Genomic DNA, 22,688 nt, shown 5'->3' on the forward strand with positions numbered 1-22,688 from the left:
GCGAGCGGGCGGGGCGGGCTAGCCTAGGGCGGCGGGGACGGCCGGCTGGAGGCCGGGACGGCGGGCCAAGCGCGCGCTATGCCTCACTTCACCGTGGTGCCGGTGGACGGGCCGCGACGCGGCGACTATGACAACCTCGAGGGACTCAGTTGGGTGGACTACGGGGAGCGCGCCGAGCGGGAAGACTCGGATGGTGAGGGTGCGCCCGGCGTGGGCAGTGGCCGGGACGGGGGGCGTCTACACGGGATTCGCGCCTCCGGACCGCGCGGGGCACACGTCCATGCGGGGCTCTATTTCTCTCGCTCCACGCGCTCAGAACGATGAGTCTTCTCGGTCTGGGACTCCCGGCCAGTTAGTCCTCCACCCGCCCCCCAGCTCCTCCCCCGAGGGCCGCGGGCGGGGGCTGCAGACGTGGCCGCCTGGGGAGGCCGGCCAGCGGGCTGTCTCGCTCGGGCTGGTGCCGAACGCGCGCCCCGGGACCGGATCAGGCTCAATGGAAGCCTGGATTGTAGCTCCCTTACTTTCTGTGAATCGCCCCATCCTCTTGAGAATCATCCTCTCTTCCCCTGTGACTCACCGTCCCTCTCTTGTCCTCTCCCCACCCCTGCCTCCTCGCACACTGGCCGGGCAGGAGCAAAGGGTGTGCTCACTGAAGGGCCTGTGTTGGCCTTGGTGTAGATCTGTAGGTACAGCGGGCATCTGGGGAGCAGTCACACGGGGCCAGGCTTGTCCAGGCACTGTACATGAAGCAACTAGCTTTAATCCTCCCAACCTCCCCATGGGACAGGTTCTGTTACTCGCACTTAGGAAGGAGTGAAGGGAGGTGGGGAAGAGTTATGTAACTCTCATTTCCAGTGGGATTCAAACTCGGATATGAGAGTGTAGTGCCTTAACTTAACCTAGGTATTAGGGCTGGGCTGGTCATGTAGTGAAACCCTTTCCCTCTTCCGGTGCCCCTTTCTCCATCTTCATCCCTGGAGGCTCCTCAAGGCTCGGCCTGGCCTCTCCGGAACCCACACTTGGAATGTGAACGTTACTGGGAATGTGTGTCTGTCTTTGTAGATGTATAGGCATGTGTTAATGCGGGTGTGTAGCTGAGTATCACAAGGTGAAGTCAGGGTCAGGTCAGGACAGCCTCATGGCTATGTTTCCAGCCAGGCTGCCAGTAATGAGCGTGGTGCTATGATTGATAACAAACGCCTATGATGTCTGGGGCTGACAGTGGTGGAAACATGTAAGAAATGTGTGTTGAGTCAGGCGATGGTATCAGAGGCAATCTAATAGGTCTGTAATGGTGGCATGTTTGGGGTAGTCTGTGCCTGATGTGAATGATGGCTGTGTCCATCTGCCTGCCATGTGTAGCTGTGGTACAGGCCAGGGGCATGGGCTACCAGAGATCATGGAGATTGTCAGGCTTCACAGCTTTGTGGAAGTAACCCTAGGCCCAATGCCCCTGGCTTCCTCTAGCCCGGGTCCAAGGGGTCAGAACAGTTTCCCTCCTTCCCTAGGCCTGGTAGGATGTTTGTCCCCAGATGATGTGCTGAGCTGCATCTCTGAGATTAGCCTGGACCAGTGGGCAGTGCTGAGCCTTGTCTTTGGCCCCGCCTTGGTCCCTCACGGTGACAGGAGTAACCTGGAGCTATGCTAGCTGCTGGCTGTGTCCTGCCAGCTCCCTCCAGCCTAGGCCAGCTCCTCCCACCCCCCTACCTCCCTTTTTTCTCCTCCAACTCCTTTTCATCTAGACTGTGGCCGTGTCTACAGCATGGGGGATACCCTGCACCCCGGTGAGTGGTTTCGATTCTTCTTAATGGGTATAGCAAAGGGTCAGAGAGCACCGAACTATCTTAGGTCCCTTAGCTTTTCTGGGACCCCCTCCCCCCAGCTTAAAGCTCACGCCTCTGCTCTGAGGGGCATAAATAGGTCTGTCTAGGTGGCCTGTGGCAAGAGCAGGAAGGTCACGGAAGGGCATTGTAGGTAGATGCCGGTATATAGGGATCAAAAATGTCACCCAGGGGCACCCTACCATTGGGGCTTTCACAGCTGCTGGTGGAAACACACCTGCCTCTTCACAGGAAGCCCCAGGCCTGAGCTGTGCTGTGGTTCTCTGGGGGTCTCAGGTAATGTCTGAAAAGCTTGAGCCTGGCCAGCAGGCGTGCCTAAACCTGCCCTGGAATTTTTGGAATAGCCGAGCCCAGAGCAGGTAGCTTGAAGTTTAGGGGAGTACAGACCTTATGCTCTGCTTAGACCCTCTCACATCTCCATAATCCTAGGGGAGTGGTCCTTAAGTGAGGCTTTGTGGAGCTCTAAGGAGTGCCTGTGTCTGAGGCATCAGAGGAGTTTGAAGAGGGGGTGTTACAATTTTTACTTCATAGAAGATGGCAGAGCAGTAGAGAGAGAGTAAGCAGGTTTTTTTGTTTTTGTTTTGTTTTGTTTTTGTTTTTTTTTTTTTTTTTTTTTTTTTGCGATGGGTAAATGACCAGAAGGTAAGGACTAGAGACAGCTTTTAAAAAAGAGTTCCAACCCATCTTGGAGTGATGGTTAGAGGGACCAGGGATCAGCTGGGTCATGGAGGGGGACATTCTTTTGTGTCAGCTCAACAGTTTGTAGATATTTTTTTTTCCTTTGGTTTCTTTTTCAATACAAGGTCTTCATGTAGTCTAGGCTAGCCTTGAACTTGATATGACACTAAGGATGATTTTGAGCTTGAGTCTTCCTGTCTCCACCTCCTGACTCTTGGCATTACAGGCATGTTCCACCAAGTTCAGTTTCATGAGATCCTGGGGATCAAACCCAGGGCTTTGCGCATTCTAGGCAAGTACTCTTCCAACTAAGCTACATTCCTAGTCCTCTGGCTTTTTTGTTTGTTTTTACTCTGCAGCCCAGGCTGCCCTGGAAACCACTAGGTAGCCTGAATTGACCTTGAACTCAGGCTCTTCCTGCTGCAGCCTCCCAGGGCCAAGGGGACTTGTGCCACCATAACTAGGTCTACGGCAGTGTTTCTCTTCCTGGGGGTCGCAAGCCCTCTACCGGGGTCTAACAGTCCTTTCCCAGGAGTTGCCCAAGACCATCGGAAAACACAGATTCATAACACTAGCAAAATCACAGTTATGAAGTAGCAAGGAAAATAATTTTATGGTTGGGGGGGTCACCACAGCATAAGGAACTGTGTTAAAAAGCATTAGGAAGGTTGAGTACCACTGGTCTGCAGTTGCTAGATAATAGTGCGTTCTTCTTAGAAACCCTTAGGATGGGAGGGGACACACAGCCTGCAGTGTGCATTTAGAAGAATTTATATTTATTTCCAGCCTCTTCCCACAAAGGGATCTGAAACAGGCAATATAAGTGCCTCGTGGAAGGATACAGAAAGGGCAAGAGCTGACACTAGAGAGATGCTGGCTGCATCTGAGGGATATATGTATGAAGATCGCTAGCAGGCAAGGCAGAAGGGGAAGTAAGATGAGCTACAGAACTGCCCTTTTCATGTCTGTTCTGTTCTGTTTTTGTTGTGGTTGTTTTTTTGTTGTCAGAGCTTCTCACTGTGATTGTCAGTGCAAGCGGCAGCCATGACTGGTTTAATTTAATTTTATTTTTATTTTTTGGTTCCCAACCATTTATAACTGTACTTGTCTTCTTTCTTTTTCTTTCAGTTTTTTTCAAGACAAGTCTTCTTTGTGTAGCCTTGGCTGTCTTGGACTCACTTTGTAGACCAGGCTGGCCTTGAACACAAAGTGATCTGCCTGCCTTGCCTTCTCTAAGTGCTGGGATCAAAGGTGTGTGCCACCACAACCTGCTTATCCTGAATGAGCATAGAAGTTACCACAAATGCCACAGAGTGTCTGAAGAATTGCCTGATCCCACCAGGCTTTAGCTTGATGTGGTGGGTTGAAACGACTGCTGCCTTTGACATTGGCCTCCATTGCCATTGATCTGAACGATTAGCAGACATGGAACAGAGAGCCAGGTATACAAAGCCAGACCTCCTATGATCCCAGCACTGGGGAGACAGAGCCAGGAGGATCCCTGGGGCTTGCTAGCCAGTCAGCCTGACTGAACTGTGAGCTTCAGGTTTAGTGAGAGACCCTGTCTCAAAAAATGAGGTGGAGAGTGAGAAAGGAATACACCCGATGTTGACCTGGCCTCTATACATGTATGTACACATACACCGCACATGCATATACCAAAAAAGCTATGTGAGAGTTGGGCATAGCACGTAGTACATCTGTATTCCCAACACTTGAGAAGCTGGGGCAGAGGGACTGGCCTAAGTTTGAGGCCAGCCTGAGCTACATTTAGACCCTGCCTGGGAGGAGGAGGAGGGGAAGGGATAGAGAATGTGTTTGTGGCCCAGTGGTAGAGCATTTGCCATAGTGCTCCATGAGTCTGTGGGCTTGATCCTAACATACAGCAAAAACAGAAGACCTGTCGGGTGCGGTGGTGCAGGCCTGTAATCCCAGCACTCAGCGAGGCAGAGGCAGGTGAATCTCTGTGAGTTCAAGGCCAGCCTGGTCTACAAAGTGGGACAGCCAAAGCTAGACAGAGAAACCCTGTCTTCAAAACAAAGGGGGGAGGGGACGGCTGGAGAGGTGCCTCAATGGTTCAGAGCACTGGCTGTTCTTCACAAGGACCCTGGTTCAATTCCCAGCACCTACATGGCAGTTCACAACTGTCTGTAATTCCAAGATCTGACACCCTCACACAAACTTACATGCAGGCAAAACACCAATGCACATAAAATAAAATAAATAAATGATTAAACAACAACAGCAACAAAAAGTGCTGGTCCTTCCTGGCTGGGAAGATTTTCTAATTGCCAAGGCACACTGGCACATTTTCACCAGCCCGAGGGGTGAGCGGAGGCAGGAGTAAGCCTCTTAATCTGTTCTGGAGCAAACTGGCTGGACCTGGGAACCAAAAGGCCAACCTCGACTGCAGTCCATGCCCCTGCATTTTCCAAGATCCATCTGGTGTCCTTACTTTTCCAAGGGCTGTTTCTGGCTCCGTCTCCCAGCATGCTCTGGCTTTACCCTTCGGGACATCTCACGCAGTGCATGGTGGGATAGCTAGCTGGCCCCTAGTGGGCCGTGGTGGAGGAAGGCGCTCTGTATGGTTTCATCTTCGTGGAGGACAGAATGATGCGCTGCACACTAGGTGTTGCAGATCCCTGGGAGAAAGGAAGGTGGGGCCTCAGGGTTGGTTGTGGCCAGGTCCCGCCTCCTCAGTAGGCCCCGCCTTTTATGTACATGGCGTTGGTACTAACGGGAATATTTGGAGTCTTCAACTATAGGGAATGACGACCCGGGATTTGATTCCTGGGAACTTCTTTTATGGTCCTTTAAGAAAGCCGACAAGTATATGATGGGGAAACAGAGGTCCAATATTTTAATATTTTAACGCTGTGGCTTCCAAAAGCGTTTTAGAGTGTGTGTTTTTGGCTTCTAGCCTCTTGGCTAAGACTACGTGCAGAGCTGTTTTGTGTGTTGGCCTTTCGGGGGTAGGGTCTAGGCTGGGGTCCTGAGAGGCAGCGACTTACTGGAATTCTTTCCCTCTCTTTATACAGGACAGGGTAACCACAGAGAGAACAGCCCTTTCCTTTGCCCTTTGGACACCTCCAGAGGAAGTGACTACTATGACAGGAACCTGGCACTGTTTGAGGTGTGTGGGAGCCATTCAGGTGTGGTAGCCTGTCAGGGGCTTCTCTGGACCTCTCAGCTAAGCGGCAGGCTGGCTTCCCTTCCAGCCCTGTCCTCCCCCCCTTTGCAGCCCCTTAGGCCGTGGTTCTCTTGGCTTTTTCAACTCACATTGCCTTTCCAGACCCACTTGCAAGCCTACCTCCATTATCATCTCCAGGGCCATTCACCTTTGCCTTCCTTGCAGCCCCTCACCAAGGTGGCTACTTCCTTCTCTCTCCATTCTTCCGGCTTCTCCTAGTCCTTGACTCTGTTCTCTGCTGTGGATGGAATCTTTTCTTTCCCGGTTGGTTCTTCCAACTCCGTTCCCCTCTGGTTACAGAGGCCTGTTTTTCCTCCCGCGTCTGTCCCACGCTGCCCTCCATAGCTACAGCCACAGTGGACATGACCCTGGAAAGGTTCCCACGTTTGTGCCTTTCAACTGGAATTTATCCTTTCCAAGACCCAAGCTGAGAAGTAAAATCTGGATTTAAGACATGGTTCGGATTCCTAAACTCTGAACCCTTACATTCATCTACCTCACAGCCAAGTACTGTCCGCTTCTCAGTCTCCACACACACAAAGAGCCTGCCTCGTCACTCTTTACTCCCAACCCGGCTACCTGTATATCGGGTCAGAAAGGACCTGACAAAGGCTTAAGACAATGAGCAGGTGGCCGGGAGAGTCACAGCAGGTGGCCACAGTGCTAAGGCCATGGGGGCAGGGAAACCTTGGACCCCTTTGAGTGCTAAGTCTTAGGATCTGTTCCCTCCTGAAAGAAAATAAGGGAGAGGCAGAGAGATGAGAAAGAGAGCAAGCTGATGTGAATCCTATAGACCCAGCCATAACTTCAAAGTGGCCAAGCAGACAGGATGAAGTGTGCAGTCTGTCTGGCTGCCAGCAATGCCTGCCCTACCTTCTCCCCTGAGGCGGGTGATTTTCACAAGTGGGCTGGCAGTGATTGCAGCCAAGGTAGGGCAGAGAGAAGCAGTCACTGGGGTGTGGTGCCCACACCTGCCCAGCTGGCTGGCTTGGGCTTCTCCAGGCAAGAGCTGGGATCAGGTCCAGGCCTGCCTCAGGGCTTGGCACTGGGCCAGCAGCCAAGCTGCTGGCTACACACAGGTAGCCTGACACTGGCCTAGTCTGGCCCATTGCCATCTTGCCCCGTGGCTGTGTTTACAGGAGGAGCTGGACATCCGCCCAAAGGTGTCATCTCTTCTGGGCAAGCTTGTCAGCTACACCAACCTCACCCAAGGAGCCAAGGAACATGAGGAAGCGGAGAGTGGGGAAGGCACCCGTCGGAGAGCTGCCAAGGTGAGCGAGTCAGTGTCAGTAGAGGGGTCAAATCTGGGAAGACGAATAGATTACCATGAAATTAGATGTTTTCCTTTGTGGTGCTGAGCACACCTGGACCAGTGCCTTAAGCCAAATGAGGCATCAAAAGCTGAGCTAAGTGCTATGGAGGGGCTCCTGAGAGCAGAGGGATGGGGAGCCTCAAAAGCAACGGAAGGAATCGTTAGTAGCTCTCTGCACTTAGCTGTCAGCATCTGAGACACTACTTTAAGAGTAGACCGGGGGTGGGGTGACGGTGGTTGATGGGGGGGAGCTGGAGACATGGCTCAGAGGTTATAGAGCACTGGCTATACTTTCAAAGGTCCTGAGTTCAATTCCTACAGCCATCTATAATGAGATTTGGTGTCCTCTTCTGGCATGCAGGCACACATATATACTATATAAATACTATATAATAATAAATAATACTATACTATATAAATAATAAATAAAATATTTTTTTTAAAAAAAAGAGTAGACCCGGGATCTTGAATATTATTTTCACAAGAAAAAGCTTTGATACAGGAGCTTGATGTGGTGATACACACCCAGAGTCCTACGGATTTTAAAGAGGCTAACGGAGACAGATTGATTGAACCTAGGTATTTCCAGAGGCTATCTTGGGCAAGGAGCTGGGGGTCCCGGCTGTGGCATTCTCCTTGACAGTAAGCAGAAACCAAAGTAATTCCTGGTTGAAATATACCAGGTTACCAGCAGCCTCAGACCTGCTTATGAGGTAAGGGCATTGCTGAGGCGGGTCCAGGAGATAGTAAGCCAAGCTAAAGTGTATCCTTTACCTTCTCCTTCTGGAACTCAGCCCACTCTTCAGAGAGGGCAGCTCATATCTTGAGGTGGTCTAGGCCTGACCCTTGTTCTGCCAGTTGTGATTTTGTTGGCACGGGCCTGAACTAAAGATAATGAGAACTCTGCCTGTCTGCAGCCATCCCTGTCCAGCCAGGTAGGAGCGGTCTCAGCTTCCAAAGAGTTTTGCTTAGTATTGGTAGGGTCCTTGGGCAATGAAAAGGCCCCCAAGAAAGGCCTGTGAGAGAGAAACCAGAGTCAGTGTGGGGCTCTGGTCGTATGGTTTAATCAGGAGCCTGTGAAGATGCTCAGCTGCCCAGTTTACCTGATCCTAGTGTGATGATGTGAGAGGGAGGCTAACAGTCCTAGGCCCACTGATCTGTGGAGGGAGGGAGGAGGAGTCTTGCCAATTCTAATAGGAAACTAGAGAGCCATGGGCCTCAGCAAAGAAGGCTTGAAGCAGGGAAGGTGGGGCTCCGATCATACCACTCTGGGACTAAAAGTCAGCCTTTCCCTGGCAGCCACTTCTGCTCTAACCCAGTGACCTTCTGAGGCTGCCAGGGGTTATTTAGGGATGCAAAAAGCATTTCCGGCCCAGCCCTTTCCCACACTGCCCTTTTCTTAGAGTGACTCAGCCTAGGATGGGGGTAGGAATAGGAGCTCTTGCCAGCACCACTGTCCAGTAGGTGGTGTCATCTGAGAAGGGCTCCAGAACCCCAACAAGGTTTCTCTCTCACCTCTACAGCCTTGTGCAGGACCCTCCCTGTCTGGGAGCTCTTGTTCTTACACAGGCTCTTTGGAAGATCCTCGGCCCCAGGCCTGGCCCAGCTTCAGGGAGGAGACGGTTTTGCTGGGGTCCAGTGGATGCCCTCAAGACCCCAGTACCCTGGGTTGCATCACTGTCGCCTCTGCCCACAGCCTCTGCCATGGCCTCCTGGGTAGCCCCTCACCTGCCCTTACATAGTTGAGAAACTACTAGGCTGTGTGCTAGAACTTTCTCCCTTGCTTACAGCTTGATCTCTGTTCTGTCTGTGGGGCTTCCCCAAACAAGAAGGGACTTATAAGGCGCTACTCACTGGGTTCATGAGCACTTCGGGGGGATTTGTTGTTAGAACAGTAAACAAGCTGTACTAGTCAGGGTTCTCTAGAAGAACAGAATAAATAATTATATTTATTTAATATATAAATATATTAAATTAGAGAGAGAGAGATAGGGGATGTGTTAGACTGGCATATAGGCTGTGGTCCAGCTAGTCAGTCCAACAATGGCTGTCTGTCAACGGAAGGTCCAGGAATCGAGTAGTTGTTCAGTCCACGAGGCTGGATGTCTCAGCTGGCCTTCAGTATATTCCAGATTCCTGAAGAAGTAGGCGCCATTGCCAGTGAAGGGATGGACTTGCTGGCAAGAGTGAAGGCAAGTAGGCAAAGAGGGAACAAGCTTCTTCCACGTCCTTTATATAGGCTGCCAGCAGAAGTTGTGGCCCAGATTCAAGGTGGATCTCCCCACCTCAAAGATCGGGGTTAGAAGTTGGTCTTCCCAGTTTTGATGATTTAATAGAAAGCAAATCCCTCATAGGTGTTGCCAGCCATTTGGGTCTTAGTTAATTCTGGGTGTAGTTTACCAGTAAGCGGGTATATGGTCCAGAGGAATGTAGTTCAAAGCTGGGGTTGCCAGGGGAGGTGAAGGAGCCAAGGAGTCTGGACCACATGCCCCACGCTCCATTAGATGGCGGTGCGAGGATTTTCAGCAGGAATCGTGGGATTGGATTTGGTTTTCATAGTGGAGAGGTTGGCAGGCGCGGGAAGTACCACCTAGTGTCCCGGGTGAACTGGTGCAACTTTGGTATGTAGTGGGCCAGTATCAGGGCAGCAGAGAGGCACTCTGTCTACTTGAGCTGGAGGGGGAGGGGAGGGACAACACTTTGAGCTTTGACTTGGGTGATGAGGCCTGTCAGGGGAGAAGTGAGACAGGCTCCACTTTCCAGAAGCTGAAGAGAAATTAGAAGCCAGGTGTAGCAGTACACTTCTGTGATCTCAGCACCCGAGAGGCTGAGACAGGAGGATTGTCACAAGTTTGAGGCTGCATGGTTTTCATAGTGAATCCCAGGCTAACCTGACTGAAGAGTGAGACCCTGTCTCAAACACCAAAAACCAAGAGGAGAACCAGAAATAGCCGTGTACACAATAATCCTAGCACACAGGAGCACGAGGACCGAAGATCGTGGAAAATTCAAGGCTTGCCTAGTCCACGTAAGAGATTCCAGGCCAAGCAGGACTGTATAGGACCTTATCTCAAAAATGAATGAACCACCACAGCAAAAGACAGAAGAAGGGAAGGAGGCAGTACTTTGGTGTGTGGGAAGAACAAAGCTTGAAAATCTTAAGCTTAAGGTTTAGAATCTACAGATAGGATGAGAATAGGGTCGTGTCCATTGAGATGGCTCACTGGGTGAAGGCACTAGGGGGAACGAGCCTGCGTTTGAGAGAACTGATGCCGAGCGTTGTCCTCTGACCACCACATGCACCCTGTGACATGAACATGCCACACTCACACATATACAATAATGATTACAAAGAAGGAAAGAAAAACAGGTCTCATACCTTCTTAGTCTGAACTGTCTTCCTAAGGGAGAGCCTTTAGAGATATCCTAGCATCCACTCCTAACTCCTGCGCTCCACTGGACCCCAGGCAGAGAGGCTGCTGAGTGACCACAGGCTCTTTCCCGTGCCCTATCTGGACCTCTCTGATGCTGTGTGCCCCTTCCCTCCTGCCCACTTAGGCACCCAGCATGGGCACCCTCATGGGAGTGTACCTGCCCTGCCTACAGAATATCTTCGGGGTCATCCTCTTCCTGCGGCTCACCTGGATGGTGGGCACAGCTGGTGTGCTGCAGGCTCTCCTCATTGTGCTCATCTGCTGCTGCTGTGTGAGTATCCCTGTGGGCTGGAGCTGGGCTGGGCGTGGGGCACGCTGCTCCACAGAGCCCACCCAGCTGAGCTGCTCATCCAGGCCTTCCTTCCTATAGACCCTGCTGACAGCCATCTCCATGAGTGCCATTGCCACCAATGGTGTGGTTCCAGGTGAGTAAGTGCCACCCGTGGGCCTGTTGCAAGGAACATGGCTTAGCATCCATCTGGATCTGCCTGCTATGATCCGTCATCCCTCCTCCTGAGGCAGTTTTCTGATAGGGTCCCATCTTTGGCTGTAAGACAGTGCCTCCTAGGAGCTTTCCTGCTCAATAGAATTTGAAACTGATGTTCTGTTTTGTTAACATGCAAGTAGTGTGCCCTTCCCAGGAAAGAGCAATACATGTTTACCGTGAGAGAGCTTAAAGGGGCAGGTAGCAGAACTGGAAAACCAAAAGCACCCATAACCTCCACAGGCTGAGTTCATTACTGCTAGCCTCTTCAAGGTACATGGACAAGTATTAGTCTATCTGTCTGTATATATTTACAATTCATATTTCTCATATAACTCACATGTTTATTTTTCCAAATTTGGAAATTTTCTTTAAAGTGGGTTGCTCTACACTAGGCTCTAACAGTTTATGGAATAGTCTCCTATTTGAGGATTCTTCTTTTTTAATATTTTATTTCTTTTCTTTCTTAAACTATTTATTTATTTATTTATTTATTTATTTATTTATTTATTTTGTACGCAATGTTCAGTCTGCATGTATACTTGCATGCCGGAAAAGAGCACCAGATTTCATTGTGGATGGTTGTGAGCCACCATGTGGTTGCTAGGAATTGAACTCGGGCTCTCTGGAAGAGCAGCCAGTGCTCTTAACCTCTGAGCCACCTCTCTAGCCCCTAATATTTTGGTTTTTATTGTTGTTTGCTTGTTTGTATGTTTTGTTTTTGTCTTTTGGTCTTTTGAGACAGGATCTTACTTTGTAGCCCTGGCTAGCCTGGAACTATGTAGACCAGGCTGGCTCTGAGCTTGAAATGGTCTTGCTTCTGCCTCCTAGGTGCTGGGATTTACAGGCATGTGCTACTAATCAGCCTTTTTTTTTTTTTCCTCACCGTTGTAAACACTATTGTCATGAACAGTCTGGGTGCTTCCTTTAGGGGAGTCCTAGAGATGGTGTTGCGCTATAAAGAAAGTGACCCCTTTGGCTTTTTTTGTTTTTTGTTGTTCGAGATGGGGTTCTTTATGGCTCTCCTGAAACTAACTGTGTAGACCAGGCTGGCCTCGAACTCAGAGATCTGCGTGCCTCTGCCTCCCTGAGTGCTGGAATTAAAGGTGTGCGCCACACACCACCCCTCACCAGAGAGGATTTAATAGTCATGTTGGGTCACCCTTGTCTCTGTACTCTTACCACTTGGGGGCCCAGTCTTGAGGGCCAGTTTTCTAGGAGTGCTAGATTCTAATAGAAGTAAAGACTCAGTGCAGACCTGTGCTGAGCCACGGGGTCAAGAAACCGGACAAGACACCGATTCTGCACTGGCCTGTTAAAGAGAAAAGCCGTCTGTCCTTTTGGGTGGTTGTGGAGGTTTGCTCTGAGGGAGCGATCCCTGAAGAGCTAGTCTTGACCTGTGTACACTTTGCCCATTTTAGCTGGTGGCTCCTACTTCATGATCTCCCGCTCACTGGGACCAGAGTTTGGAGGTGCTGTGGGCCTCTGCTTCTATCTGGGGACGACATTTGCAGCAGCCATGTACATCCTAGGGGCCATTGAGATCTTGCTGGTAGGTTGGGCTTGAGCCTCCATCAACCGTAGCTGCGTCCAGTCCCTGTAGACTGTAGAGGCTGTTAGTACTTTGCTTATCCCTGGCCAGGGTCTGGGGTTTTCCAGTGGGAGGTTTCTAGGGAGAAGGATTGCTCAGATCTGTCCCCCGCTTTACACCTGCACTGGTTTGGGCCAACCAGGGATGAGGACTGGTTGCCTTCACTGGTGCCTGGATGTTTCTTCTACCTGAACACTGTTTTGGGCCACGGCAGGTCTGTCAAGTGTTGGATTGGGCTGAGAGACAGATCTTGATAGTGGTAGTGAGATTGCCTCCTAGCCTTTTGTGGTCCCTGACAAGCTCTGTCTCCCCCAGACTCTGTGCCAGGGCCCTTTAGATCTAGTTCCTCCTTGTCAGTAAGTCAAAGTGAACAGCTTTAGACTGCTACCTGGAGGTCCTTGAGTCCCACGGGTGCTGTCTCAGACCCAGCCCCCTACTTACCAATGAGTGGCCTAGGCCAATGGGAAAGACGCTTGTGGGGAGTTCAGCAACAGGAGGAAAGTGACACAGGGTGGCAGATGCCCCCTTGGAGAACCAGAGACGAGATGTTTAGAGACACTGTGGGCCACTACCAACCAGAAGTCAGGACCTTCTGTCTACATCTTCTGAGTTTTTATTTTCTATCTCTCACATTGCTCTTGTGTTATTTGGAATTCTGTAAGGAAATGTGTCCTTTCTCCCCAGTGCATTGGTTTAGTCAACCATGTAATTATATGGGCTTCTGGAGGTTTGTTTTGTTCTGTTTTATTGGGTATTTTCCCGTACTATAGCCTTTTGTTGCTCAAACTGTTACTTTTTGGCCATTCCTTCCACAGGTTGGCACTGTGTCTGTATCTCCTTTTCTTCCTTTCTTTTCCTTTCCTTCCCTTCAGTAGTGCTTTTATTAAACTGTAACATGCATAGCAAGCAATTCATTACCCATTCAAAGTGTATAACTCAGGGGCCAGTGAAACAGATTAGTGGGTAAAGGCACTTGTTACCAAGCCTGATGACCTGAATTCAATCCTCAGGACCCACATGGTGGAAGACCTGACTCTTACAAGTTGTCCTCTGACACACACAGCTGCCCTATAGCTCGTGCATGTCCTCCACCCACTCAGGGTCAGTGGCGGTGTATGCCTTAATCCCAGCATTTGGGAGGCAGAGACAGGCAGCAAACCCCTGAGTTTGAGGCTAGCCTGGTCTACAAAGTGAGTTCCAGGACAGCCAGAGCTACACAGAACAACCCTGTCTCTAAAAACCAAACCAAACCAAACAAAAAATCACATACAGTTCAGGAAGCCAGGGCAGGAGATTATAAGTTTGAAGTCAGTCTGACCTACATAGCAAAACCTGCTCTGTGTGTGTGTTTGTATGTGTGTATGGAAGAGGAAGCAGCTGGACATGCAGGTGCCACCGTTAATCTAAGCACTCAAGAGAAGAGACTGGTGGATCTCTGAGTTCAAGGCCAGCGTGGTCTACACAGTGAGCTCTAGGCCAGCCAGGGCTACATAGTGAGATACTGTTAAAAGGAAGAAAAAGACTTCCAAGTTTTTAGTATATCCTTAGGGATGTAAAAATTGCCAGAATCTGTCTAGAACATCTTCATTACTCTAAGAGAAACTTCCTCAGTAATCATTCTCCCTTCTCCCCAGCCCTTACCAGACATTAGTCTGTGTTCTCTCTCTGTGGGTTAGCTCTTTTGGACATTTTATAGACATGGACTCATACGCTGTTGGTCTTCTGTGACTGCCTTCTTGTAGACACACTTTTAAAAGAAAACCAAAATGACAGGTTTCACTCCTGAAATGGAAGGTTGGAACCGGAGTTCTGTCTTCTTGTTTCAGACCTACATTGCTCCATCGGCTGCCATCTTCCACCCATCAGGCACTCATGACATGTCTAATGCCACCTTAAACAATATGCGGGTGTATGGGACCGTTTTTTTGACTTTTATGACCCTGGTGGTGTTTGTTGGTGTCAAGTATGTGAACAAATTTGCCTCGCTATTCCTGGCCTGTGTGATCATCTCCATCCTTTCCATTTACGCTGGAGGCATCAAGTCTATTTTTGACCCTCCTTTGTTTCCGTAAGTAACTAGGGCATTTGTCCAGCCATTGCATTGACATCCTAAGTCTTTGATGCTCTGTATCCCCCAGATTGCTGGGTGGGACCAAGCTAGGGCTCCATTCGAGCAAGTTCCAGTGTTTCTCTCCCCGCAGGGTGTGCATGCTGGGCAATAGGACCCTGTCCCGGGACCAGTTTGACATCTGTGCCAAGACAATTATGGTGGACAATGAGACAGTGGCCACCCGGCTGTGGAGTTTCTTCTGCCACAGCCCCAACCTTACTGCTGACTCCTGTGACCCCTACTTCTTGCTCAACAATGTGACAGAGATCCCTGGCATACCTGGGGCAGCTGCTGGGGTGCTCCAGGGTGGGTCTTCCCTCCTCCGTCCGCCCTCCTGTCTCCTAAACCTCCCACCCCCAACCCCAGCCCACAGGCTGAGTGGCAAAGCAGAGCACAGAGCTGTCCTTGTGTGCCGATTAGGGGTGGAGGGGAAGCTAGGTTTGGCTGCTTTCCCCACTCAGCAGTGTCCTTTTAGCCTGGCTCCTTGTAGCTGAATTTTGGGTGAGCAGAGCCTGTTTGGCCAACATCCCAGGCCTGCAGCAAACCCTATAAAGTTCTGGCATCCCCTCTTCCCTGGCTACCAGCCCCCAGTGCCATGGGGGATGTTTCCGCAAGAGCCATAAAGGGCCTCTGTCTGGGAGGAGTGAGGCACTCCAGGCTGATGAAGGTTCAGTCACCTTTATCTGTTATAGTTCTGACTGGACACCTTTCTCTCTGGCCAAAGCAGTCCTGTGGCAAACACCAAAGTCACTGTGCTCAGACTGTCCCCAGAATTCCCAGAGCTTCCCTGCATCTGTAGGGTCTTGGTGGGCTGCCCCAAACTTCACTGGGGACATCAGTGGTGCTGTAGTGGTAATGTTCCTGCTTCTACAGAGAACCTGTGGAGTGCTTACTTGGAGAAGGGTGAGGTCGTGGAGAAGCATGGGCTGCCCTCCACAGACACCCTTGGCCTGAAGGAGAGCCTGTCCCTGTATGTGGTGGCTGACATTGCCACATCCTTCACTGTGCTGGTTGGCATCTTTTTCCCATCTGTAACAGGTAAGATCTTCATGCACACATACTTAGCCCCACCCCCAGACCCCGAAGAATCCCTGAAGGAACCTTGTCTGTTTTTGGAGGCATCATGGCTGGCTCAAACCGCTCCGGGGACCTCCGTGACGCCCAGAAGTCTATCCCAGTAGGGACCATTCTGGCCATTATTACCACTTCACTTGTGTGTATCCTTTCCCAGGCTTGATGGGGCAGCTGTCAGAGGGTCCCTTCTCTGAACATAAGTTGTCAGGTGTGTGTGGACACACCAGGTCCCCTCACGCACCTGCACATAGTTGAGAATGTGCAGGAACACTGCTGTCTGCAGGTCAAGGCTATGACTGTTACGATCACTAGGGTGCAGTGTGGGAGGGAGTGAGTTGGGGCTGCAGCGCTTCCTTAACACAGTCCAGACTTCAGCAGCGTGATCCTCTTTGGTGCCTGCATTGAGGGCGTAGTGCTCCGAGACAAGTGAGTGAGCCGCGCCCCTCCCTGTCAGCTTTAGTCCGCCCTCACTCCAGCCCCTCCCTCGCCACCCACGGTCCCAACACAGCTCAGGCAGTTGACTTCTGGTAACAATCTGTGCAGCCAGGCCCCTCTGGGGGCTTTTGCTTCTGAGATGACAGTGATTTTAAGCTCAAGGAGGAGATAAAGGACAAAAATACAAGGTTAAGGGGCCGACAACTTGTCTCCACTAAAAGCTAAAGCCCTTCCTCTCGGCCTTTCTTCCTGAACCCTGACACCCCTTTACTCTGGGTGGCCCCACCCAGGGCTTGGGGGGCTTCTTACTGGGAACATGGTCTGAGCCTGGCCTCTGCAGGTATGGTGACGGTGTCAGCAGGAACCTGGTGGTGGGTACCTTGGCCTGGCCTTCGCCTTGGGTCATCGTCATCGGCTCTTTCTTCTCGACCTGTGGCGCTGGCCTCCAAAGCCTCACTGGGGCGCCACGGTTATTGCAAGCCATTGCCAAGGATAACATCATCCCCTTTCTCCGGGTAAGCCCTCCTATACACCCCACAGCCTTGATGCTCTTGGCTCCTCATCCTGCCATGGGGAGAGGCAGATTCAGAGGCAGCATGGCTTGCCTACAGTGGCCCAGGCCTTGGCAGCGATCCAGAAGGAGCTACTCAGAACTTCTCTGGCCCTGTTTGCTGTTAGCAGTGCTGTTTAGACCCAGAGTGCTCGTGGCTTGTCTATGCTTCATCCAAAGCAGTGAGACCCAGAGCAGAGTCAGGGAAACTTGTGATTCCATGAGGATAGGCATGGAGCTGGGACCAGAGGGATGGTGGAAAACAGGTTGTGGCTTGAGGCTGCGGATATGGGTAGTGGCCACGGTAGGAACAGCTCTTTTTCTGGTGCCTGCAGGTGTTTGGCCACGGGAAAGCAAATGGTGAGCCGACGTGGGCACTCCTCCTGACAGCGCTCATCGCTGAGCTGGGCATCCTCATCGCCTCCCTTGACATGGTGGCCCCGATTCTGTCCATGTGAGCTGGGGAATAGGCAAGGGGTAGTCTTGGCAAAACCTTCTTGAGGACCCCAACACCTCCCAGTGATCCTGCCTGGTGTCTAGGGTGCCACTGGGAAATCAGCTGGGCTAAGTGGGGAGCTAGCACAGCTCCCTAATTTCAGAAGCCAGCCTGGTACATCCATAGAGGCTGAAGAAACCAACAGACCCTAAGCCCCATGGTAGGAGCCTCCCTAGAGCAGAAGGCCGGCAGATGCCCACTCTGAACAGGGCAAACATCTGCTCTATTGCAAAGCCGTCACTGCCCCAGTTCATCATTTTAAATGTTCTGTAAGCTGAGAAAATGGATGTGCTAATGCTTTTCAGTAGTGGCCAACATGAAACCCAGGGATCCCTGAGGCTTGGGTTCTATATTCACCTCTGCCTATGTCGGGGTCCTCACCCATTCCTCTCCATGGATGCTGATCAGTTCTGAAGGGTCTATACTTCAACACCCACTCAGCTTCCTTCCTGGGCCGCCTTCCTCCTGAGCAGACTCCAGCCCTGCCCACAGCCAGGCCTGTTACATCTGAGTCTTTGTCTTCCTAGCGCTCCCCACTCCCCAGAGAAGCTCACACCTCAAGCTGTTCTTGCCACAGGCATCTTGAGTGGTGTCTCTCTTGCCTAAGCTAGAGGAAGTAGTTCGTCCTTTGTCATGTAGCTCTTGCCGGCAGCCCCTTGTTGGGATTTACTCCCCCACAGGAGTTCTTGCACTCCCCATGTCTCTCTCCCTTTGTCCTTCCTCTTCATCACCGAGGATGGAGTTTGATGCCCAGTCCCTTTAGTCCTCAGAAGGGCTCACACACCCCACCTTGCCCGTGTTCTAACTTCCACCTACAGCACATCATCCGGTCTCTTATCCTCAGAACAAAACTACATGGTCCTTGCCATGTTTTCCTGACTTACCCCCTGACCTCCAAATGCTTGACCTCCTCCATTCAGCTGGTTGTCTGGGCCACAGGCTTACCCAGCATCTCATCATCTGTGACGCTGAGCATTCCTCAGCATTCCTCGACATTGCCCTATTCCAGCTCTCCCCTCATTATTGCTAGACTTTGTCCCTTTATCACCCCCTCTGATGATGAGTACTTACACATCCTCTGCCACTTGGCTCTGAGGACATTTCCTTCGTACTGCCATTTGCATCAGGCCATGCAGGAGTGAGGAGTGAGTGCCTGGGGGGTTAGGAGCCGTGGGGTAGCCTGAGGTACCAAGGAAGCTTTTCTACATCAACTGCCTCCTGGTACCACAGGTTCTTTCTGATGTGTTACCTGTTTGTAAACCTGGCATGTGCTGTGCAGACGCTTCTAAGGACCCCCAACTGGCGGCCCCGATTCAAATACTATCATTGGTGAGTGCCTGCTGGAGTAAGTCCCTGGGCGAGTCCCCTGATACTGTTATTGGGGAAGCCACAAGCCCCATTCTGGAGAAGTCTGAGTTTCCCAGAGAGCCTTTACTCCTGAAACACTATGAGGAGGGAGATTTTCGGAATGGAGACTTGACCTGCTTCACACATGCTTGTGACTTAGGACCTGTAAGGGCCACTAGGGTATGGGATAAACTATGACCTGGATTCCTGATTCTTACCCTCTCATCTCTGGTCCAGGACATTGTCTTTCCTAGGCATGAGTCTCTGCCTGGCTCTTATGTTTGTCTCCTCCTGGTACTATGCCCTAGCCGCCATGCTCATTGCAGGCATGATCTACAAGTACATCGAGTACCAAGGGTGAGTGAAGGGCTGTTGTCCAGCCTGTTAACGACTTGTATAGTGCTACAGGTGTCGAGCTGAGCAGTTAGGATGGTTAGCGGTAGCAGGCTGGACCAGCTTTTCTTCTGCAGTTGGTGCTTGGTCTGTGGTTGGGCTGTGACTCGGGGCCTGGCCTTCCTCCAGCCCATGCTCACGTAGAAATCCCTGGGTCAAGGGCTATGAATGTAGCTCAACAGTAAAGTTCTCAGCATGAAAAAGCGGGTGTGAAGAAGAGGAAAGGAAGGGAGGGAGGCAGGGAAATCTTTGGGTGGAAACAGGGGCTCAGTAGCTTGTGGTGGCTGACATCTATAGGGCTGAGAAGGAGTGGGGCGATGGGATTCGTGGCCTGTCCCTGAGCGCTGCACGCTATGCCCTGCTGAGGCTGGAGGAAGGGCCTCCTCACACCAAGAACTGGCGGTAAGTCATGCCCTCTCAGGGTTCTTAGGGAACAGTGGGGTGAGGGCTCTGTAGTTCTCTCCAGGAGACTGTGAGAGGTACCCTCTTGCTTGTTGAGCCTGTGCGTCTCTGCTACCCACACTTGTCCACATTCTGAGAGAGGCCAGGCCCTTACTTCAGCCTGCCCAACTGTCTGACCACTGCAGGCCTCAGCTCCTGGTACTGCTGAAGCTGGACGAAGACCTTCATGTGAAGTACCCTCGGCTCCTCACCTTTGCCTCCCAGCTTAAGGCTGGGAAGGGCCTGACAATCGTCGGTTCTGTTATTCAGGGCAGCTTTTTGGAGAGCTATGGCGAGGCCCAGGCTGCTGAGCAGGTAATGTCCAGGGGTGGGAAGACAGCTTAGTCAAATCAACATGTCTGGGGAGCCTTGGGCATAGAGGGAAGGACCTAACCAGTTTTGGCCACTGTCACTGGCCAGATGAACAACGCTCTCACCATCTTCAAGCTTGAATAAGTCTAGTTGTCCAACGTTGAAAGCATGGCTTAGAAAGCATGGCCTATGGGCTGGCAAAACACCTCAGTGGGTACAGACACTCATGTATGTACGTAATGACCTAAGTTTGATTTCCAAATTCTATAAAGTGTCAGTGTCGTCTTTTGACTTTCATAGGATATAGCATGCTTGCTCTGCATTCATATTCTCACACACACTGAAATAAAATAAGGCTCAGAAAACATGACCCGTGTGTAGGCAGCTTGCTCCAGGGTCTCCCCTATTAATCCCGGGGTCATGGTAGGGATTCCAGTTGGGGTGGAAACTGGTGGGCCTTGCATTTTGATGCTCTTGTATTCCCCACAGACAATCAAGAACATGATGGAGATTGAGAAAGTAAAAGGCTTCTGCCAGGTAGTGGTGGCCAGCAAGGTTCGAGAGGGACTGGCCCACCTCATCCAGTCTTGCGGCCTGGGCGGCATGAGACATAACTCCGTGGTGCTGGGCTGGCCCTATGGCTGGAGACAAAGTGAGGACCCACGTGCCTGGAAGACCTTTATTGGTGTGTGAGGGTCTGGCGTCTAAGCTGGGCCAGGGGCCAAGGGCCAGGGTTAAAGTGCGGTGGCAGAGACCAGAGGGTCACAGGCTGGCAGTCAGCAGTGCCCCTCCTCCCTAGACACTGTGCGCTGTACCACAGCCGCCCACCTGGCCCTGCTGGTGCCAAAGAACATAGCTTTCTACCCCAGCAACCATGAGCGCTACCTGGAAGGCCACATTGACGTGTGGTGGATCGTTCACGACGGAGGCATGCTTATGCTTCTGCCCTTCCTGCTGCGCCAGCATAAGGTGTGCCAGTTGGTTGGGCATGGGCGAGGGCTGAGGGTAGCGGGGCTCGTGGAAAGGCAGGTGTGACCCAGCCACTCCCATGCCCTGTTGCCACAGGTCTGGAAGAAGTGCCGGATGCGCATTTTCACCGTGGCCCAGATGGACGACAACAGCATCCAGATGAAGAAGGACCTGGCCACCTTCCTGTATCACCTCCGCCTGGAAGCTGAAGTAGAGGTGGTGGAGATGGTGAGCCTGCCCTGCCCGGTCCCTGAGGATCCCCGGGACCATGCAGCCTGGTACTCAAAGCTTCCCCTCTCCCCAGCACAACAGTGACATCTCTGCGTATACCTATGAGCGGACGCTGATGATGGAGCAGAGGTCTCAGATGCTGCGGCAGATGAGGCTGACCAAAACCGAGAGGGATCGAGAGGTGAGTGGCTGTCTTGGTTCAGGGTTGGGTAAGGGCCGTGTCATGCCCTTGAGGACGCTGTCTGGTGGAGGAATCAGAGTGACTCACTTGACCAGGCATGGTGGCTCCTATCCATAATCCTAGCACTCAGGAGGCTGAGGCAGGTGGATTCCTGTGAGTTTGAGGCTAGCCTGGTCTACTTAGTGAATTCCAGGCCAGCCAAGGCTACATAGTGGGACCCTATCTCAAAAACAAGATAAAACAAAAGGCTTGGCATGGTGGCTGGTGCCTAAAATTCCAGGAGAATTCCTAAAATACCTAGGAGACTGAGGCAAGAGGCCAGCCTGTCTTAAACTAACAAACAAAAAACCCTCACCGGCTCCTTCTGAACCAGAACCAGCCAGTGCCCATTTCCTAGAGACAGGGTGGTCATGTTGGACCAGCCAGGCCCCCATTTTCCCAGGGTACCAAGGGTACCTCCTCTGGTTGTCCTCAGGCCCAACTGGTCAAAGACCGGCACTCAGCCCTGCGGCTAGAGAGTCTTTACTCGGATGAGGAGGATGAGTCTGCGGCAGGGGCTGACAAGATCCAGATGACATGGACCAGAGACAAGTACATGACTGACACCTGGGACCCCAGCCACGCCCCTGACAACTTCCGGGAGCTGGTGCACATTAAGCCGTGAGTACAATCTGTGTTGCCGTCTGGAACGGGGGAGGAGTGGGGACAGGCAGGCTATGGAGCGAGGCGGGGGACAGGGACCCTTTGGCTAGGTAGTTCTCAGAGGCCTGTGGTCGGCTGCTCTGTCTCCAGGGATCAGTCCAATGTGCGGCGTATGCACACTGCTGTAAAGCTCAACGAAGTCATTGTCACACGCTCCCACGATGCCCGCCTGGTCCTACTGAACATGCCTGGCCCCCCTAAGAACAGTGAGGGTGATGAGAACTGTATCCTTTTGTATAATGGCTGAGTGGGGAGCCGTCCTCTCCTTGGGTGGAAAGTGGCCTTGGTCCTGTGGCTGCCTCCTTGACCTGATACCCTGCAGACATGGAATTCCTTGAAGTGCTAACGGAGGGCCTTGAACGGGTGTTGTTGGTGCGTGGCGGTGGTCGGGAAGTCATCACCATCTATTCCTGAGCCCAGTGGAGTCTTGTGGCCTGGAGTTGGCATGTCTAGGGCAACAGTCCCCAGCCCTGCACCTACTTGCCAGTTCTGCTTCGCCTGACCTTGCTTTGGACCTGCTTTGCTAGGTCTCCAGGGAAACCAAGCTTGGGCCTGGCAATGGAAATGGATCCGAGGGCCCATGGGACACTGGGGGATTTGGGGACTTTCCCTTCCATAGCCCAGTGTAGGCCTATCCTGACTAAGGAAGACTGGTGAGGGTTGATATGGGGTTTCAAGTCCCAGACTGGCCCACGATCACTATTTATTGTATATTTATTGTTTGGATATCATCATCAGAGAAGAGGGGAGGGGCAGTCAGAGGGGGAGTTGAGCTGGGCCTGCCTGCAGGAAGTCCTGGCTCAGGCTGCTGTGAGCAGAGACCCTCATGAAGCCAAGTGGGTTGGAGCTGGCCAAGCTGAGCCTGACTTTTTTCAATAAAACATTGTGTACTTCTGGGCCTCCTGCTGCCCCAGCTC

The 22,688-nt window shown here is 51.8% G+C and overlaps 1 protein-coding gene across 3 annotated transcripts; it reads left to right on the forward strand.

Moving 5' to 3' along the window:
• On the forward strand, positions 1 to 22,669 carry Slc12a4 (solute carrier family 12 member 4). Of its 3 annotated transcripts, none has more exons than XM_060392053.1 (24): positions 1 to 193; positions 5,558 to 5,652; positions 6,849 to 6,980; positions 10,580 to 10,726; positions 10,826 to 10,880; positions 12,361 to 12,491; positions 14,357 to 14,598; positions 14,732 to 14,946; positions 15,514 to 15,678; positions 15,759 to 15,857; positions 16,083 to 16,140; positions 16,490 to 16,664; positions 17,035 to 17,153; positions 18,426 to 18,524; positions 18,780 to 18,899; positions 19,233 to 19,337; positions 19,523 to 19,691; positions 20,178 to 20,340; positions 20,488 to 20,657; positions 20,754 to 20,885; positions 20,962 to 21,069; positions 21,545 to 21,729; positions 21,862 to 21,995; positions 22,094 to 22,669. In XM_060392053.1, exons 1-24 carry the CDS (start codon positions 79 to 81, stop codon positions 22,183 to 22,185), a joined length of 3,225 nt encoding a protein of 1,074 aa, XP_060248036.1. In that variant the 5' UTR covers positions 1 to 78; the 3' UTR covers positions 22,186 to 22,669. The 3 variants fall into 3 exon arrangements, with proteins under 3 accessions (XP_060248036.1, XP_021487929.1, XP_060248037.1); XM_021632254.2 differs by having other exon boundaries at positions 2 to 193; positions 20,178 to 20,373; XM_060392054.1 differs by lacking the exon at positions 1 to 193 and adding an exon at positions 1,746 to 1,784 and having other exon boundaries at positions 20,178 to 20,373.
• The last annotated feature ends 19 nt before the right edge of the window (positions 22,670 to 22,688 follow it).

The sequence above is a fragment of the Meriones unguiculatus genome, chromosome 10 (assembly GCF_030254825.1).
Source record: "Meriones unguiculatus strain TT.TT164.6M chromosome 10, Bangor_MerUng_6.1, whole genome shotgun sequence".
Classification (NCBI taxonomy): domain Eukaryota; kingdom Metazoa; phylum Chordata; class Mammalia; order Rodentia; family Muridae; genus Meriones; species Meriones unguiculatus.